Source organism: Ovis aries, chromosome 4 (genome assembly GCF_016772045.2).
Source record: "Ovis aries strain OAR_USU_Benz2616 breed Rambouillet chromosome 4, ARS-UI_Ramb_v3.0, whole genome shotgun sequence".
NCBI classification, from domain to species: domain Eukaryota; kingdom Metazoa; phylum Chordata; class Mammalia; order Artiodactyla; family Bovidae; genus Ovis; species Ovis aries.
In genome coordinates, this window is record NC_056057.1 from 28,432,488 (window position 1) to 28,453,620 (window position 21,133).

At 37.7% G+C, this 21,133-nt stretch overlaps 1 protein-coding gene across 20 annotated transcripts in view; it reads left to right on the plus strand.

The window, feature by feature from the left end:
* Window positions 1-21,133, plus strand: part of HDAC9 (histone deacetylase 9) — a 1,063,328-nt gene that overhangs the window by 852,429 nt on the left and 189,766 nt on the right. For all 20 annotated transcript variants that reach the window (XM_042248291.2, XM_060414369.1, XM_042248295.2 and 17 more), the window contains 2 exon segments: window positions 19,522-19,577; window positions 19,822-19,909. In XM_042248291.2, the coding sequence (XP_042104225.1) occupies window positions 19,522-19,577; window positions 19,822-19,909 (144 nt within the window).

The following is a 21,133-nucleotide window of genomic DNA, read 5'->3' on the forward strand; positions in this document are numbered from 1 at the left end:
CCCCTCTGGATTCTTCAGGGAGCAGTGGCTGGCAGCTGTGCATATGCTTTGGGGTCTACCAGTCAGTTAAATTGCTAATGCTGGACTCCTGTTTTCCTGGCTCCCTTGAGTTCACTCAAAGAAACAAAATGGTATTCCCATATGTCCCTTGTTGTTTTTTTGGCAAATCTCCCTACCTCCTTTAACCTCTCAGATTCTAGAATGTAAGAGACAAACTTTCTTTGTGAAGCTTCCTTCCCTCAGAGGCTGTAGATGAATAGCACTGATTTTAAAGCAAACTCATTTTAGAATGTCTTTTCTGAGGCTTAAGTTGACTAGTTCTAAGGACTATAATAGTGTATTCCAAAATATGCATCCCAGTAAACTGAAGTTAAAGGCAACCTGAAATGATTTACTAATTTGAATGTCAAATTTTAGAATTGGTTCTGGGGGATCAGTGGGTAAAGTGTCTGCCTGCCGTGAGCATAGGCCTGGGTTTGATCCCCAGGTTGGAAAGTTTCCCTGGTGAATGAAACCCATTCCAGTACTCTTGCCTGGAAAATTCCATGGATGGAGGAGCCTGGTAAACTACAGTCCATGGGATTGTAAAGAGTCACAAATGACTGAGTACCTTTACTTCTCAGTTATTATAGAAGCAACCCATTAATGAGTTCAGGCATTCTGCAGTATAGTGTTTTATCCTCATGTTCCTGTTAATTCCTTCTTGTCAAAAAGAATCAGAAAACTGGATTCTGAATTTTTATCTAGAAAATTAACAGTAAAGCTGTTATATAGTACTTATTAGAGATTTGTGAAATTAAGTGTAAGTGGATAAAGTCTAGCATTTGTTAATAATACATTCCTACTGCAGCCATGAAATTAAAAGACGCTTACTCCTTGGAAGAAAAGTTATGACCAACCTAGATAGTGTATTCAAAAGCAGAGATGTTACTTTGCCAACTAAGATCCATCCAGTCAAGGCTGTGGTTTTTCCTGTGGTCATGTATGGTTGTGAGAGTTGGACTGTGAAGAAGGCTTAGCACCGAAGAATTGATGTGTTTGAAGTGTGGTGTTGGAGAAGACTCTTGAGAGTCCCTTGGACTGCAAGGAGATCCAACCAGTCCATTCTGAAAGAGATCAGCCCTGGGATTTCTTTGGAAGGAATGATGCTAAAGCTGAAACTCCAGTACTTTGGCCACCTCATGGGAAGAGTTGACTCACTGGAAAAGACTCTGATGCTAGGAGGGATTGGGGGCAGGAGGAGAAGGGGACGACAGAGGATGAGATGGCTGGATGGCATCACGGACTCGATGGACGTGTCTGAGTGAACTCCGGGAGTTGGTGATGGACAGGGAGACCTGGCGTGCTGCGATTCATGGGGTCACAAAGAGTCGGACACGACTGAGTGACTGAAGTGAACTGAACTGAAGATGATATAATTTGATGCCCTCTCTCTTTCTGATACAGACAGAATAGGGAAAACTAATTATTTATGACATTTAGTAAACATAATGCATTTCTTTTTACTTCTAATAAGATTATATTCCAAAAATTTAAAGCCATGCTACAATTCATGTGGAACTGTTTCATTGCAGATACTAGTGTAGCTGAAGGAAAGGACCTCAGAATACACCAAAGATAGGTGACTCACAAGGTGATAGAGAATTCTGGTGGACGCTTTTGCATTATTCAGCTCTACCTTACAGAATTCAGGGATGTCTTTGGGGAAATCCTTATAAATGAAATGCTTAACAAGATGAGCAGTATTATTTGTATTTTAAATCCTGTTACAACAAATATGATTACCCAGCTTCTCCTGCCAAAACAACAACAACAACAACAAAAACCCAACCAGATATAACAGACAACCCAATTAATTCAAGTAATGATTTTTAGAAACAATTTTAGTATAAAGGAGAACATTAGGATCTTCTATCCAATTAAATCTTTTAAAAACATATGTCTTTACCAATGTTTTCTGATTTCCTGATCTTTCTACAACTTAATATATAGAACCAGAAGTTTACTACTATATATAATTTTTAAATGTGTGAAGCCAGCTAATACATACTTATTTTCATTACTCTTTTGATCTATCATCAGGTAAAAAGACTTACATTTGGCAGGCACATTTACTGAGATGTTAGAACAGGCACTTATAAGCAAAGAGATTTGTTGGGAGATAAATTATGCTATCCTAGTATTGTCATGCAAATTACAGGCTCTGGCTGCTTTTAGCTCTTCTTTTTTTACTAGAGCCAAATAGCTTATACACTGATATATTTAATACTTAATGTTATTATTAGATATCAAAGTAGGTTAAAATATTTCCAATTATTAAAAAAATCAGCCTACATATAAGAAATGTTTCTTAAAGTTAGATTTAAAATGGATAATGCATCAATACAACTCTGACATATCTGGGATTTTGCCTTCAAATGAAGTATTTCAGGCACATAAATCACTGCATATGAGTTTCCAGTTCAGCAAATGTATCGGAGTAATAATTCAACCATCACATCTTTATTTGGAATTTCATGCTATTGAGTTTTTCCATGCTGTGCTTGGTTTTGATACATATTATTTCACTAAGGACTGATACTTCAGTACATTTAGGAATACTTTAGTGGTAATACTTAGTCATTGGGAGGTAATTACTGAGCTCTGAATTAGCAGCGCCCTTAAAGAGAAATTTTAAAAACAGAATTGCAATCAACTGGTCTGACATACTCAGTTAGTCTTTGGAGAGTAGGCAGTTATATTATACATTAAACGTTTTTCTCAGATGGACAGATTTCTTTGAGTTTGGTCTTGTAACTTCCTAAAAGAGTTATATTTGAGATATTAAGTAAAAATATAATATTTGTTTTATATATCATAAAAAGAAACACAATCTAATTTTTGGTCACTTTATAAATATCATATAGACTTTCTATACTCTGTTTTACGCTTACACTTAAAAAAATAATTTATTTTAATTGGAGGCGAATTACTTTACAATATTGTGGTGGTTTTTGCCATACATTGACATGAATTAGCCATGAGTGTACACATGTCCCCACCCTGAACCCCCCTCCCACCTTCTTCCCAATCCCGTCCCTCTGGGTTGTCCCAGTGCACTGACTTTAAGTGCCCTGTTTCATGCATGAAACTTGGACTGGTCATCTGTTTCACGTATGGTAACATGCATGTTTCAATGCTATTCTCTCAAATCATCCCACCTCGACTTCTCCCACAGAGTCCAAAAGTTTGTTCTTTATATCTGTGTCTTCTGCTGTCTTGCATATAGGGTTGTCATTACCATCTTTCTAAATTCCATATATATGTGTTAGTATACTGTATTGGTATTTTTCTTTTTGACTTACTTCACTCTGTATAGGCTCCAGTTTCATCCACCTCATTAGAATTGATTCAAATGCATTCTTTTTAAAAGCTGAATAATATTCCACTGGGTATATGTACCACAACTTTCTTATCCATTTGGCTGCTGATGGACATCCAGGTTGCTTCCATATCCTGCCTGTTGTAAACAGTGCTGCGATGAACACTGGGGTATACGTGTCTCTTTCAATTCTGGTTTCTTCAGTGTGTATGCCCAGCAGTGGGATTGCTGGGTCGTATGGCAGTTCTAGTTCCAATTTTTTAAGGAACCTCCACACTGTTCTCCATAGTGGCTGTACTAGTTTGCATTTCCACCAACAGTGTAGGAGGGTTCCCTTTTCTCCACACCCTCTCCAGCATTTATTTTTTGTAGACTTTTTGATGGCAGCCATTTTGACTGGTGTGAGATGGTACCTCACTGTGGTTTTGATTTGCATTTCTCTCATAATGAGTGATGTTGAGCATCTTTTCATATGTTTGTTAGCCATCTGTGTGTCTTCTTTGAAGAAATGTCTCTTTAGTTCTTGGGTCCATTTTTTGATTGGGTCATTTATCTTTCTGGACTTGAGCTGCAGGAGTTGCTTGTATATTTTTGAGATTAATTCTTTGTCAGCTGCTTCATTTGCTATTATTTTCTCCCATTCTGAGGCTGTCTTTTCACCTTGCTTATAGTTTCCTTCCTTGTGCAAAAGCTTTTAAGTTTAATTACATTCCATTTGTTTATTTTTGCTTTTATTTCCATTACTCTGGAAGCTGAGTCATAGAGTGTCTTGCTGTGATTTATGTCAGAGAGTGTTTTGCTTATGTCCTCCTCTAGGAGTTTTATAGTTTCTGCTCTTATATTTAGATCTCTAATCCATTTTTAGTTTATTTTTGTGTATGGTATTAGAAAGTGTTCTGGTTTCATTATTTTACAGGTTGTGGACCCGTTTTCCCAGCACCACTTATTAAAGAGATTGTCTTTTCTCCATTGTATATTTTTGCCTCCTTTGTCAAACATAAGGTATCCATAGGTGTGTGGATTTATCTCTGGACTTTCTATTTTGTTCCGCTGATCTTATTTCTGTCTTTGGCCAATACCATACTGTTTTGATGACTGTAACTTTGTAGTATAGCCTAAAGTCAAGCAGGTTGATTCCTCCAGTTCCAATCTTTTTTCTCAAGATTGCTTTGGCTATTTGAGGTTTTTGTATTTCCATACAAATTGTGAAATTATTTGTTCTAGTTCTGTGGAAAATACCATTGATAGCTTGATAGGGATTGCATTCAATCTGTAGGTTGCTTTGGGTAGTATACTCATTTTTATTATATTGATTCTTCCAATCCATGAACATGGTGTATTTCTCTATCTATTAGTGTCCTCTTTGATTTCTTTCACCAGTGTTTTATTGTTTTCTATATATAGCTCTTTTGTTTCTTTAGGTATATTAGATATACCTAAGATATTTCCTAAGTATTTTATTCTTTTCATTGCAGTGGTGAATGGGATTGTTTCCTAAATTTCTCTTTCTGTATTCTCATTGTTAGTATATAGGAATGCAAGGGGTTTCTGGGTATTAATTTTATATACTTTGCTGTGTTCATTGATTCGCTCTAGTAATTTTCTGACAGTCAAAATTAGTAAGTGGTTAAAGGGACTATTGCTATTAGAGGTAGTATTCATTTAAGCACTGGTTCATTGCTTATCTTTTGAAGTATATAAGTTATCTTTGCTTCTCTTTTGGACTTGTTAACTCCACTAAATGTTTTTTGTTTTTTGGTTTTTTTTTTTTTTTTTTTTACAATATGTTCTTACCTTTCTAGTTCGTTCTTATCAGTGGTGATTAGCTCTTATTTTCCATGATTTCTGAAACCTAAATTACTCTGTATTCATTGAAATTAGTAATGGTTGTTACTATCCATTGAATACCTACTAGGCATGGGGATGTTAGAGAGATAAAATATAAATTTTTGCTCTCTGTTCATCTGAACAAATGCAACAGGTAAAATGGTCAGATTATTTTGTAGTTTGCAAAATTTCAGTTCCTGTCAGTTCCATGACAATCAGCTGAGCTATGTGGAAAAATTTGAACTTTAGTCATGCTGATTAAAAAAAAATGAATCTTTAAAATTATTCTAGTGATTTGCTTGCTACTTTCTCTTAACTTGCCTGTGGAGAGTTTTACTCTGCATATAAGGAATACACAAATCAGTTTGACATTTTGATAAATTTAACCAGAAAATGCAAAGTTCCTCTATTATGAAAATAATAAAAAATGATTGAATTCCTTTCCATCTCATTCAGATTCACTTTACATATGGATAGTGTCATCGATTCCTTTTCTTGAATGTAACATGGCTATCTGTGGTAGCAAATAGTCTCCAGCATATCCTTGTAGGATTACACCAGAGAACATTCTTTTTCTCTTTAACAAAACAGAAGCATCAATAACTCATGTAAACAACTGCACAATAGGGATGTGAGCACAGATTATTTGAAATGTTGTTCATGTTAATGATGTTCAAATACTGCCAAAGCTCTATGATTAGTCATGTTCATGACTGAAGAGAATATAAAACTTGAAAAAACCTTTGAAAAATTAGATTCTTAAAATGAAAATTACATCACCATAAAACTGTTATTAATCTACAGAAACGATCTTTGGCATGTGTTCTCTCAGATTAACTGCTTGGTCTGCGTAACTTTGAATAAATAGAGCAAAGAATTTTTTCACAGAGTAAACAGAAATTCACAATTGCGTGGAATAATGTGACATCTGTAGGTTTTACTTCTATACTCTGAGTTGCTAATAAAATATAAGAGATTAAGAATATCATACAAACGCCAGATTTTGAGAGAACAAAATATTTCTTCACAAAATGAAAGCGGCTATCTGTATTAGTATTAGTCACATTGGATGAGAAAATAGTAAACCAAGCCCCTGAATACTTTATTGCATACACTATATTTTTTCATAGTTACATGTTTGTGAGACTAGTAGATTATTGAGGTCTTTGAAAATACAAAGCTCACTGAAAATACTGAAAAATACTCACTGAAGATATATGTTCATTTTTATTGAAATATACTTGATTTGCAATGTTGTTTTAATTTCAGGTATACAGCAAAGTTAATCAGTTATACATATTTCCACATTTTTTAAAGATTCTTTTCCTGTATAGGTCATTACAGAGTATTAAGTAGAGTTCCCTGTTCTGTAAGTAGGTCCTCATTAGTCTATTTACATACATTAGGCATCTGGTCCCATCACTTCATGGCAAATAGATGGGGAAACAGTGTCAGACTTTACATTTTTGGGCTCCAAAATCACCGCGGATAGTGATTACAGCTATGAAATTAAAAGACGCTTACTTCTTGGAAGGAAAGTTATGACCAACCTAGATAGCATATTCAAAAGCAGAGATATTACTTTGCCAACAAAGGTCTGTCTAGTCAAGGCTATGGTTTTCCCAGTGGTCATGTATGGATGTGAAAGTTGGACTGTGAAGAAAGCTGAGCACCAAAGAATTGATGCTTTTGAACTGTGGTGCTGGAGAAGATTCTTGAGAGTCCCTTGGACTGCAAGGAGATCCAACCACTCCATTCAAAAGGAGATCAGTTCTGGGTGTTCATTGGAAGGACTGCTGCTAAAGCTGAAATTCCAATACTTTGGCCACCTCATGTGAAGCATTGACTCATTGGAAAAGATCCTGATGCTGGGAGGGATTGGGGGCAGGAGGAGAAGGGGAAGACAGAGGATGAGATGGCTGGATGGCATCACCGACTTGATGGACATGAGTTTGAGTGAACTCCAGGAGTTGACGATGGACAGGGAGGCCTAGGGTGCTGTGATTCATGGGGTCGCAAAGAGTTGGACACGACTGAGCGACTCAACTGAACTGAACTGAGTGTCTGTATGTCAATCCCAGTCTCCTAATGTATCCCCCTCCCTTGCTCCACTGGTAACAACAAGTTTGTTTTCTACATTTGTGACTCTGTTTCTTTTAATAAGCCCATTTGCATCATTTTTATTTAGATTCCACATGTGAATGATACTGTATGATATCTGTTTTTCTCTGTCTGACTTCACTCAGTATGAAGATCTCTAGGTCTATCCGTTTCCTGCAAATGATATTATTTTGTTCTTTTTGATGGTTGAGTAATGATCCATTCTGTATGTGTACCACATCTTCTTTATCCATTCCTCTCATGATGGACATTTAGGTGTTTTCCATGTCATGACTATTGTAAATAGTTCTGCAACATTGGGGTATATGTATCTTTTGGAATTAGCATTTTCTTAAGGCTATGAGTGGGATTATTAGGTTATGTGGTAATTCTATTTTTAGTTTAGTTTTTTAAGGAACCTCCATATTGTTCTTCATAGTTGTACCAATTTATGTTCCCACCAAGAGTGAGGGTGGGTTCCCCTTTCTCCACATCCTCTCCAGCATTTATTATTTGTAGATTTTTTTTTATGGTGTCCATTCTGACCAGTGTGAGATGATATCTCATTGCAGTTTTGATGTGCATTTCTCTAATTATTTACAATGTTGGATATATTTTCTCATGTGCCTCTTGGCCATCTGTTTGTCTTCTTTGGAGAAATGGCTATTTAGATCTTCTGTGCATTTTTAAATCTGGTATTTTTTTTCTTTCTTTGATAATGAGCTGCATGAGCTGTTTGTATATTTTGGAGACTAATCTTTTTTTGCTTGCTTCATTTGCAAATATTTTCTCCCATTCTGAAGATTTTCTTTTTGCTTTGTTTCCTTTGCTGTGGAAAAACTTTTAAGTTTAATTAGGTCCCATTTTTGTTTTTATTTTCAGTACTCTAGGAGGTGTATCCTAAAAGATATTGCTGTAATGTATGTCAAGGAGTGTCCTGCTTATGTTTTCCTCCGAGAGCTTTATATTATCCAGTTTTATATTTAGATCTTTAATCCATCTTGGGTTTATTTTTTGTATATTGTTAGAGTGTTCTATTAACAATTTCATTATTTTAGAGTAGCTTTCCAGTTTTCCCAGCAATACTTACTGAAGCAGCCTTTTCTTCATTGTATATTCTTGTCTTCTTTGTCAAGAAGATTAGGTGATCATAGGTGGTGTGGTTTTATCTGTGGGTTTTCTATCCTGTTCCATTGGTCTGTATTTCTGTTTTTGTGTGAGTATCATACTGTTTTGATGACTGTAGTGTTGTAGTATAGCCTGAAGTCAGGGAACCTAATTCTTTCAGTCCTGTCTTTCTTTTTCAAGATTGCTTTGGCTACATGGGATCTTTTGTGTTTCCATACAAATTGTGAATTTTTTTTTTGTTCTAATTATGTGAAAAATTCCATTAGTAATTTGATAGGCATTGCTTTGAATGTGTAAATTGTTTTGGGTAATATAGTGGTTTCACAGTATTTATTCTTCCTATCTAAAACATGGTATAGCTCTCCATATGTTTGTGTGGTCTTTGATTTTTTTCACTGGCATCTTACAGTTTTCAAAGTATTTGGTCACCTTCAGTTCAGTTTAGTCACTCAATCGTGTCCAACTCTTTGCGACGCCATGAATTACAGCATGCCAGGCCTCCCTGTCCATCACCAACTCCCGGAGTTTACTCAAACTCATGTGCATCAATTCGGTGATGGCATCCAGCCATCTCATCCTCTGTCATCCCCTTTTCCGCCTGACCCCAATCCCTCCCAGCATCAGAGTTTTTTCCAATGAGTCAACTCTTCATATGAGGTGGCCAAAGTATTGGAGTTTCAGCCTCAGTATCATTCCTTCCAAAGAAATCCCAGGACTATTCTCCTTTAGGATGGACTAGTTGGATCTCCTTGCAGTCCAAGGGACTCTCAAGAGTCTTCTCCAACACCACAGTTCAAAAGCATCAATTCTTTGGCACTCAGCATTCTTCACAGTCCAACTCTCACATCCATACATGACTACTGGAAAAACCATAGCCTTGACTAGACAGACCTTAGTCAGGAAAGTAATGTCTCTGCTTTTCAATATGCTATCTAGGTTGGTCATAACTTTCCTTCCAAGAAGTAAGCGTCTTTTAATTTCAATCACCATCTGCAGTGATTTTGGAGCCCCCAAAAATAAAGTCTGACACTGTTTCCAATGTTTCCTCATCTATTTCCCATGAAGTGATGGGACCAGATGCCATGATCTTTGTTTTCTGAAGTTGAGCTTTAAGCCAACTTGTTCACTCTCCTCTTTCACTTTCATCAAGAGGCTTTTTAGTTCCTCTTCACTTTCTGCCATAAGAGTGGTGTCATCTGCATATCTGAGGTTATTGATATTTCTCCTGGCAATCCTGATTCCAGCTTGTACTTCTTCCAGCCCAGTGTTTCTCACGATGTACTCTGCATATAAGTTAAATAAGCAGGGTGACAATATACAGCCTTGACGTATTCCTTTTCCTATTTGGAACCAGTCTGTTGTTCCATGTCCAGTTCTAACTGTTGCTTCCTGACCTGCATATAGGTTTCTCAAGAGGTAGGTCACGTGGTCTGGTATTCCCATCTGTTTCAGAATTCTCCACAGTTTATTGTGATCCACACAGTCAAAGGCTTTGGCATAGTCAGTAAAGCAGAAATAATTGTTTTTCTGGAACTCTCTTGCTTTTTCAATGATCCAGCAGATGTTGACAGTTTGATCTCTGGTTCCTCTGCATTTTCTAAAACCAGCTTGAACATCAGGAAGTTCACAGTTTACGTGTTGCTGAAGCCTGGCTTGGAGCATTTTGAGCATTACTTTACTAGCATGTGAGATGAGAAATCTGTATGCAGGTCAAGAAGCAACAGTTAGTACTGGACATGGAACAACAGATTGGTTCCAAATAGGAAAAGGAGTACGTCAAGGCTGTATATTGTCACCCTGCTTATTTAACTTATATGCAGAGTACATCATGAGAAACGCTGGGCTGGAAGAAACACAAGCTGAAGTCAAGATTGCCAGGAGAAATATCAATAACCTCAGATATGCAGATGACACCACCCTTATGGCAGAAAGTGAGGAGGAGCTAAAAAACCTGTTGATGAAAGTGAAAGAGATGAGCAGAAAAGTTGGCCTAAAGCTCAACATTCAGAAAACGAAGATCATGGCATCCGGTCCCATTAGTTCATGGGAAATAGATGGGGAAACAGTGGAAATGGTGTCAGACTTTATTTTTTTGTGCTCCAGAATCACTGCAGATGGTGACTGCAGCCAGGAAATTAAAAGACGCTTACTCCTTGGAAGAAAAGTTATGACCAACCTAGATAGCATATTCAAAAGCAGAGACATTTCTTTGCCGACTAAGGTCCGTCTAGTCAAGGCTATGGTTTTCCTGTGGTCATGTATGGATGTGAGAGTTGGACTGTGAAGAAGGCTGAGCACTGAAGAATTGATGCTTTTGGACTGTGGTGTTGGAGAAGACTCTTGAGAGTCCCTTGGACTGCAAGGAGATCCAACCAGTCCATTCTGAAAGAGATCAGCCCTGGGATTTCTTTGGAAGGAATGATGCTGGAGCTGAAACTCCAGTACTTTGACTACCTCATGAGAAGAGTTGACTCATTGGAAAAAACTCTGATGCTGGGAGGGATTGGGGGCAGGAGGAGAAAGGGACGACAGAGGATGAGATGGCTGGATGGCATCACGGACTCTATGGATGTGAGTCTGAGTGAACTCCGGGGGATGGTGATGGACAGGGAGGCCTGGTGTGCTGCGATTCTTGGGGTCGCAAAGAGTCAGACACGACTGAGCGACTGAACTGAACTGAGATGAGTGCAGTTGTACAGTAGTTTGCACATTCTTTTGCATTGCTTTTTTTGGGGATTGAAATGAAAACTGACCTTTTCCAGTCCTGTGTCCACTGCTGGGTTTTCCAAATTTGCTGGCATATTGAGTGTAGCACTTTCACAGCATTGTCTTTCTTAGGCAGGTTTATTCCTAGGTATTTTATTCTTTTTGATGTCATGGTAAATGGAATTGTTTTCTCAATTTCTCTTTCTGATTTTCTGTTATTAGTGTATAGAAATGTAAGAGATTTCTGTGTATTAATTTTATATCCTTCAAATTTACCAAATACATGAATGAGCTCCAGAAATTTTCTGGTGGCATTTTCAGGATTGTCTGTGTTTAGACAAACCGTGAGAGTTGTATTTCTTCTTTTCCAATTTTGATTCCCCTTGTTTCATTTTTGTCTCTGATTGCTGTGGCTAGAACTTCAATAAAAAACAAAACTGTGTTTAATAAAAGTGGCGAGAGTGGGTGTCCTTCAATAAAAAACAAAACTGTGTTTAATAAAAGTGGCGAGAGTGGGTGTCCTTGATGTTTCCTCATCTCAGAGGAAATACTTTCAGTTTTTCGCCATTGAGAATGATGTTTGCTGTGGGTTTGTCATATTTGGCTTTTATTGTAATGTGGTAGGTTCCCTCTGTGCCTGCTTTCTGGTGAGTTTTTATCATAAATGGTTGTTGAACTTTGTCAAAAGCTTTTTCTGATCTGCTGAGATGATCATATGGTTTTTATTCTTCAGTTTGTTAATGTGGTGTATCACATTGATTGAATTGCATATATTGAAGGATCCCTGCATTTCTGGGATAATTCCCACTTGATCGTGGTATGTGACCCTTTTAATGTGTTGTTGGATTTGGTTTGCTAGTATTTTGTTGAGGATTTTTGCACTTAAATTCATCAATAATATTGGCCTGTAATTTTCTTTTTTGTGGTATCTTTGTCTGGTTTTGGTATCAGGATAATGGTGACTTCATAGAAAGAGCTTCATAGAAAGAGCTCCTTCCTCTGCAGTTTTTTGAAGAGTTTCAGAAGAACAGGTTTTAATCTTTCTCTAAATGTTTGATATAATTCACTGTGAAGCCATCTGGTCCTAGACTTTTCATTTGTTGAAAGTTTTTAATCACAATTTCAGTTTTAAGACATGTAATTGATCTATTCATGTTTTCTTTTTCTCCTTTATGATATTTGTTCTTAAGCTAAGGAAAAACCTTGCCCAGGCAGTGTCATGCACAACAAATGTTTATGCCAGACAATAAGGCAAAACAAATGCAAAGAAAATGCAAAAAAATACAAAACAAATTTATTGTCAAGAGATGCAGAATCCAGTGTGAAAATCAGATGTTTCTCTAAGGATAAAAAAAGTCATTTTTAAGCACTTTCCACAATAGTTCATCAAATGAAAGATTCCATTAATTTTAAGGAGCAAAATATCTTATGTGTTTCTCAGAAGACGCTACTAAGTCTAATAGGCAGCCACCTACAAAAAGCTGGTATGCAAAGCTGTAATCTTGAGAGATGAAGAATTTGTAGCTGAGGTGAAAGCAAAGGATCAGAGGGAGTAAAACCAGGATAGTATATTCATAAGTTGTTTTATCATTCCTTGTGGATTACTAGTCACTATGTAAGTCTATAGTCAGTGTGTACATCTAGAAAATAAAAAGGTGAACCAAGCCATAAGGTAATGACCCCACTGTGAGGAGCTGGGGTGTGGGACACTAAAGATATAAATCACAATAATAAAAAATAATAAATCAGGCATACTAATTATTCTCAAAAAAGGTTCAGCAGACCTCTGAGGGTACTTTATAGAGGAAACTGTTCGTGACCTATAGAGACTCAGGCATGGTTTCTCTGGGGAAGCAATGTTGGAGCCAAAATGTGCAGACCAGGAGATATCCTGGTAGAAGAGAGGGATAGGTAAGAGGAGGACATTTCACGCAGAACTAGGAGCATGTGCAAAGGCTTATGTCTAGGGAAACAAGGCTTATTGCTAGGGAAACACTGGAAGCATCTGAATACTGATGTAGCTGAAGTGAAGAAAGCAAAGTGGATGGTAGTACAAGAAGTTGAAAGGTGGACAGAGCCCAGGTCATGTATGTAGTATTGTTGCTGTTGTTCGGTCGCTTCAGTTGTGTCCAGCTCTTTGCGATCCCGTGCACTGCAGCCAACCAGTCTCCTCTGTCCATGGAATTCTCCAGTCAGGAATTCTGGGGTGGGTTGCCATTTCCTTCTCCAGGAAATCTTCCCACATGAGGAATGGAATCTATATCTCCTGAATTGCAGGCAGATTCTTTTCCATATGGTATTGGTCACTAGTAAATGGGTAGATTTTATTATGGAAGGATGAGGAAATTTTATTCTAATGGCTTTGGTATACTAAGTTCAGTGGGAAGCAAAGTCTTCACAAGGTTAAAGGGTGAGTAAGGGTTAATGAAGATTTGAAGAAAGAGAAGAAGGTAGAAATACCATATGAGAGACTTGGAGAGTTAATCAGCTAAGGAATATAATATAATTCCTGGGCATCATGAAGAACCTACTGAAGTTTTAAATCATCAGTTTAAAGGAAGACCAGTTGTGTGGCTTATATGTATATTTTGGTGCAGGAAGGGAATGGCTACCCACTCTAGTGCTCTTGCCTGGGAAATCCCATGGACAGAGGAGCCTGGCGGGCTAAGGGTTGCAAAGGCTCCAACATGACTGAGTAGCTAACACTTTCACTTTAGGTGCAGGAACAGAGCAGATGCAAGTTGTATTTAACCAGTTATAATTTTAACAGGAGAGCATGTTGAAGGAAGAAAAGGACAAAGCAACTAAAACTATGTTATGGACTGAGTGTCTGTGTTCCCGAAATGTGTATGTTGAAGCCGTAACTCCCCATGTGACTGTATTTGTAAAAAGGGTCTGTGAGAATATGTTAAAGGTTGCATAATTTCATGAGAGTGGGACCTTAATGCAGTAGGGTTGGTGTTCTTCTAAGAAATGGAGGAGGCGCCAGAGTTTTCTCTGGGCTTGTAATCATGTGCTTAGAGAATGGCCTTATGTGAGGACTCCAGGGGAAAAGGAGACAGATCCACAAGCCAGGAAGAAAGCTCTCAACAGAAACCAAAGCATGCCAGACCTAAATCTCAACTTCCAGCCCCCAGAACTATGAGGAGTAAACTTACGTTGTGTAAAGCAGGCAGACAGTGGTATTTTATTTTGGGAACCTGAGCAGACCAACATACTGGGGGAGTTATGTTGGAGGGGAAAAGGGACAAGTTGTTTAAATTCACATGCAGAGAAGTAAATATAATGATGGGCTCTAAAGTCTCACCATATTAGGAGGGAAGTAATAAACATGGTGGTGGGGATCGGATGACGTATATTATATGTCAGAAGTTTAGTAAGGCCAAAGAATTGGAAATCCCAGTGCAGTTGAAGCTTCAACTGGAAAACAGGAGAGCAGGGTATTTGACATTGAGATTTTGGAAGAGATGTTATTATTTATTGGCAATGGCAAGATCTAGGAGTATGGCTGTAAACAGAAGACAGATTTATGTAAGGCAAGGAGTCAGAGAACTACGAAATCAGGATACTGAATGGATTGTCCGTGTGGTTATTGAAATCACAGATTAACAGGAGTGATGGAGACAAAGGCAGAAATTCAGAAGGTAAAATATGCAAGGAATGTATATACATATAAGTACAGAGATCTGAATGATATTTAAAAGCAAAATCAACAGGAATCAGTCATGAATTAAAATGAGATAGAGGGAGAATTGGCTTCTCAGGTAGCTCAGCTGTTAAAGAATCTGCCTGAAATGAGGGAGCAGTAGGAGATGTGGGTTTGATCCCTGGGTTGGGAAGATCCCCTGGAGAAGGGTATGGCAACCCACTCCAGTATTCTTGCCTGGAGAATCGCAGGGACAGAGGAGCCTGGTGGGCTACAGTCCATGGGGTTGGAAAGAGTCGGACTTGACTAAGCACTAAGCACAGAACATCTCAGAGGATGAATAGGGAGGGGGAGCCATTAAGGACACTCATTGGTGCATGACTTGAACTACACGATGAATCATGGTGTCACTGGTAAGTTAGAAAAGGCTGGGAGAAGATCAGGAGTTTGACCCTGGATGTTCTAAACTGGAAGTGCTCTTGGGATATCCCAGTGAATATATCAAGTAAGTAACCTGGTATTTTGGTCTGATGCTTAGAGCAGGGTTCATCCTGGAAATAAAAATTTGTGAAATATTGGATGATGGGTAGTAAGTAATTGAGTTCCATGAGAGTTGTGTCATTTTTACAAAGTATATATATATATATATATATAGAGGAGGAGCCTAAAACTGGGGCCTGAGTAACTTCAGTATTTAATGAGCAGGTTGAGAAGTATGAGTCTTAAGGGACACTTGATTCAGAAGTAGAGAGATAAGGAAACCAGGAGGAAATGCAGTCACAGAAGACAAAGGAAAGAGACTGTTTTAAAAAGGAAGAGACAGCGAATAGTGTTGAAAGCCAATGAGAGACCAAGTAGGCTGAAAGCATAAAAGTGTCATTATTTAGTGACATAGAGGCTATTAGTGACCTTAGTAAGAGCTTCTTTAGTGAGCTAATGGAGGTGCAAGATATATTAGAGATAGGTGACTGAAGCAGAGGTGAAGAAAAGACAAAAAGAGAAAGCAGGATAGACCACCTTTTCAAGATGTTTAATGTTAAAAGGGGAAGAAAAGAAGTGTGACAGTAAGAATTAATGGAAGTAAGGATGGAGATACATATTATGTGTGTGTATATTTGTATTGTTTAAGTTAACATATATGTATATAATTTTATTTTCAAGATGGCATGAGCTTGAGCCTATATAAATTTTGATGAATACAATTGGGAATTTTAATACAAATTTAATATGTTATTGGGGAAAACACTAAATGATAGTGGACAAGTAGGAGGGGATGTTATTCTAAGCACAGTTTTAGAGAGAGATTCAAAGAGAACTAGCAGTCCTGGTGCAACAGGAGGGAAAGAGAGCTGGATTGCCCCAGGACTCAGGCATCCTCTTTTGTTCCGTTTGCTCTCTTTCTGGGTAATGTAGTCCTTTTTTCTATAAGAGTGTTGTTGGGGGTTGGCTCAGTGGGCTTCATGTTCCCAAAGCAGCCACCAGAAAGAACACAAAGCTCCATCTGGTGCTGCAGGCAGGTTGGTGAGATGTGAGAGAGAAAATAGCTGCCACCTGACAAGATTATGGGAGAAGCAGCCTTTCCAACTTTCATTAAAGAAAATGCAGGGGCAGGCCCTCAGAAAAGACTGGGAAAATGTAGGTGACGTCTCCGTTCCTGAGAACACATTAGAAAGTGTTGGTACATCATGATGAGTAAGGAAATATTTGTTATTGGCAAGAAGATAATTTCAGTCTAAAACCAAGCAGTTACAACCCTGTATGCAAGATATGTGTATAACGGACTTTTGGACTCAGAGGGAGAGGGAGAGGGTGGGATGATTTGGGAGAATGGCATTCTAACATGTATACTATCATGTAAGAATTGAATCGCCAGTCTATGTCTGACGCAGGATACAGCATGCTTGGGGCTGGTGCATGGGGATGACCCAGAGAGCTGTTATGGGGAGGGAGGTGGGAGGGGGGTTCATGTTTGGGAATGCATGTAAGAATTAAAGATTTTAAAATTAAAAAAATATTAAAAAAATAAAACCAAGCAGTTCAGTGAAGTGGTAGAGGTTACTGAAGAAAACTATATAGTGAAAGGCAGACCTTTTGTTCAAATTTGGCTGTAAGAGAAAAGAGGAAGATGGAAATAAATTATATTTGTTAATTATATTAATAAATTTTATTTGTATTCTGTAATCTAGCTAGTTACCTGTACAATTTCAATTCCATTTTACTCCTTAATGTGAACCCTATTCAGGTTGATTATCTGTACATGTTTTTGAAAATCCTTTTTTCTGAACTATTTTTCATTGATGCTTTCCCCCTACCCCAAGTATCAGTTAAGTCCTTTTTCACTTTTGTGAACACGACTCTACTTGTGAGACCCTTTAAAATTTACCTTTCAACCTTCTCTTTGTTTTTTGTTTTCTCACTCTGGAATAATTGATGTTTGTTGTAAAATCATTTGGAAAATACTTGAAATGTTTAAGTAAATGTAACCCACATAATACCATCACACAATAGATCATACTATATATATTATGTTTAACACTAATACTTCTAATATTGCTGTCTTTTCTGTTCTGCTGAATATTTGTAACAACAAAATTGTAATGACTGTCTTAATATTCTGTTGTATAGATGGACCATATTTAATTTAACCATTTGCCTAATATCAATTAACTTAGATAATTTTCATTTTACTTATTGTAAATAAAACATTATCTTTTACACAAACATTTGTCTACACAATAACACCTTTAGGGCAAAAATCCTTTAAGTAGTAATAGATTACTAATTCAAAGGGTAAATGTTTTGTAAAGGCTCTAAATGTATAGAGGCTGATTATCTTCCAGAAAGGCTATAATACGTTATCTTTCTGCAAACAGCATTTATGAATATGTAGGTACCACCCCGTGGAGTAGTTTTAAAAGTTTTAATTTCCTAAGTGGAAAAATGGCTTCCTATTGGGATTTTCACCTGCTTTTATTTGATTACTAATTAAGGTGAATATTTTTTCTTATAGTTATTGATTGTGGGATGTCTTCTTTCTACTGTCTAGTCATGCCCTTCACACATAAAACGTAATATTTTAATTTAATTATAAAAGACCATTAGTATTAACCTAATTATAAAATTTTGTTATATGCTAGCTATATTACCTTGTATTATATTTGTTGTTATTTTCACACTACTGTTTTCCCAATAAAGTATATTGCACATAATCTAATTCTTCATTCTCAGAAGTCATGTAGCACTCTAGAGTTTCACTCTACAATCTTAAAAATCACTCCCTATTGTCTTGTGTTGTTCACTAATAGTTTCTTTTTTGCTAATCTTTTTAGCCACAGAAATAGTGAGTTGCTTAAAAATAAGAATATAGAATATGTTTATCATTATTCCTAGGTTTGTAATTGGTATTGTATTACTGACATCTAATTTGTTTCTGGGATTATCATTATGTAGGGGCTTCCCTGGTGGCTCAGGCGGTAAAGAATCTGCCTGTAATTCAGGAGACCCAGGTTCAGTCTCTGAGTCGGGAAGATCCCCTGGAAAAGGAAATAGTTACCCACGCCAGTATTCTTGCCTGGAGAATTCCATGGACAGAGAAGCCTGGCAGGCTATAGTCCGTGGGGTCACAAAGAGTCAGACACAACCGAGCAACTAACACAACAATAGACCCATTAAAATACGTAGTGAATTAACTCATTGTATGTCAGTTACCATTATGTTCTAGAAAAATTTGTGTATATTTAAAGCTCATGGGACTAGATTATTTTTCTTGGGAATATTTTTATGCTTGTAGAAAGATTTGGAAACAAATATCCCTGGGGTGTATTAAAATTATTTGAAATTTTTAGGATTGTATATTAAAGAAATATTCTGTTGTGAGCATATTACTTGTGTCATAGTTAAGTGAAAGGTGGTGTGAACCATCTGATAAATGATTTCTTTTTTTCGCGTCAAGTAACCCAACTTTTCTGAGCATGCTGGCTTTGCAAGGATTTATAGTTGCCTGCCTTCATGCTGGAGTTACTTCAGCTTTCCGTGATGCATTCCAACTAATCTGGAGGTTAAGGCATTGCTTGATCATGGATAGATCTGATTGCTACTCAGCCCTGGAATTCTTTATAAAATTCCAGAATGTGGGCTAGAAATTGACTTAGGGAATCCAATAAAGTTGCAAGTCTTGGCAGTCATCCAAGCTAAATTTATAGACTGGAAGAAATATGGGCTTTCCATTGTTCTTTTTCACCTTTCTGGGGTTTCTTTTGTGTGCATGTGAGTGTGCGAGTGTAAATTTATCATTTTGCTGACACTGGAGTGGAAATAACCATTGAGGGCGTCCAGCTAAAGAATTTTCGCTTTGGATCTTCCCTAGTCTTTCCTAACTTTGACCCAAACCTGTACCAAGAATGAACTTGTTCTCCTTCTCTAGGATGCTGGTGTCATTAAATAAGAATTGGTCCTTGAAAATAAATCACACTAGAATAATAGCTGATATGCCATTTATCTGCTTGGTACAACTCCCAAACCCCTGTTCTTCCCCTGGCTCTGTGGGAGCCTTCTATCTGAGACACGATCTGAGAAAACACAATCTATATATTGTTTCTGTTCATTTCTGCAAAATGGTACTGGGGGCACGAAAACCTTTTCTGAAGCCTCTTATAGAGTCCACTCTTTTTGTGTGTGCCTGATGCTCTTGGTACATGGAGATCTAAGCAGTCCTCTCCTATCTGATCACTGAAAATCTGTCTTGTTCCTACAGAATGGATTTGCTGTGGTGAGGCCCCCAGGCCATCATGCTGAGGAATCCACAGCCATGTAAGTAACCAAGGACTGCTGGCCACTCCCAGCGCCACGGTTCCTGGCGGTCACCTGCCCCATGCATGTCTCTGAAGCCTCTAATTGTTAGCAGATGGACTGAGAAACCTTGCGAGGTACTCCCAGAAGCAGATTTATGGCTTCAGAGATCATATAGCATTTTAAAGAATGCTCTGAACATTATTTATAATGGTTTTCCTGGCTGATTTGCTTTCTTATTTCTCTGTTCTTCTCTATTCCGCAGGGGGTTCTGCTTTTTTAATTCAGTTGCAATTACCGCCAAATACTTGAGAGACCAACTAAATATAAGCAAGATATTGATTGTAGATCTGGTATGTATTCCTGGCCAGAGCTGCATTTTCAGTGATTCTAGATAAAAGGGACTGAATTTGTATTTCTCTGTTAGGTTGCCTTGTTTTTAGCACTTGCAAACAACTGAAGGGTGTGTTTCCTTTGAATGTGGAAACTCATTAAATTCAGGATTGCAGTTCTGAAACCATAAACATTCACGTTTCACTTTCATGGTGTTAACTGCAATTTAATGAGAAGAAGGCGCAGATCGGGGCAACTTTTATGATCCTTAAATGAATTGATACTTCCACAGTTAAAATAACCCAACAGAACCTGAATTTACTTTTCCCTGCAGAATATAGACTTTAAATAGTCAGATGTGCTGGAAAGAATGTTGTTGCTTTGGTAACCAATTGGCCACTTCCCCTGGTTAGCAATCATGTTGCTTGTTGTGCAACAGTGGTATTATTAAAACAAGTCAGCGTGTCTTTTTTTTTTTTTTTTTTCTGAAAAGATCTCAGATCATGTATGCCAGTTTGGGATAACTGCCGGCAGGAACCCTGCGTGATTAAGAGTCAGAGGCATTCGATTAGTCTTGCCTTTTAACATGATGCATTCTTACACAATAGAGTTATAATTTGTTTAACAAATGGTTTGTTTAAATGCAGATGACACTTGGCATGTTGTCTATAGTAGATTCACGAATAATGAACTGGAGATCTGCCCCATACAAAAGGACCAGCCCAGGAAAGGGCGAAAGAAAACTGACTGGTGATTTATGAGCCCCGTTTTCAGTTTGCCTCCAGTTCACGAGGAGGTGTAATAGGTTGTCTGACAAAGCATAGACAGGAAATGAACCCTGGCATCCAAAGCGAACCTGCTGCATCTGCACTTAATTAATTTTTGCAGGTGATAAAAGATTTAAAGGCAAAATATGTTAGAAGTTTTTTTGAAGTGCAAGGCTTAATAGTCTAAATCTTGTTCATATCTGCACTCATAATTAAATCTTATTGGGAAGCCGTGGCCTTACCGCCTGGTCTTCTGATTCAGTTAGGCAGGCCTGCCAGAGGGTGGGGAGAGAGCAAACAAAGCCCTGTGAAGAAACACTTAGTCAAGTTAAAGTAAAGAAAAAAGAAATAAAAGGCTGATAACCATTTCTAGCGTTCCAGAGGAGTGGATGTTTTCCCCCATACTGTATTGTAGCCTTCCTACAAGTTCTTTGGTGCTGAGAGTATTGAAACCCAGCTTTCCATCTGTTTTCCAAA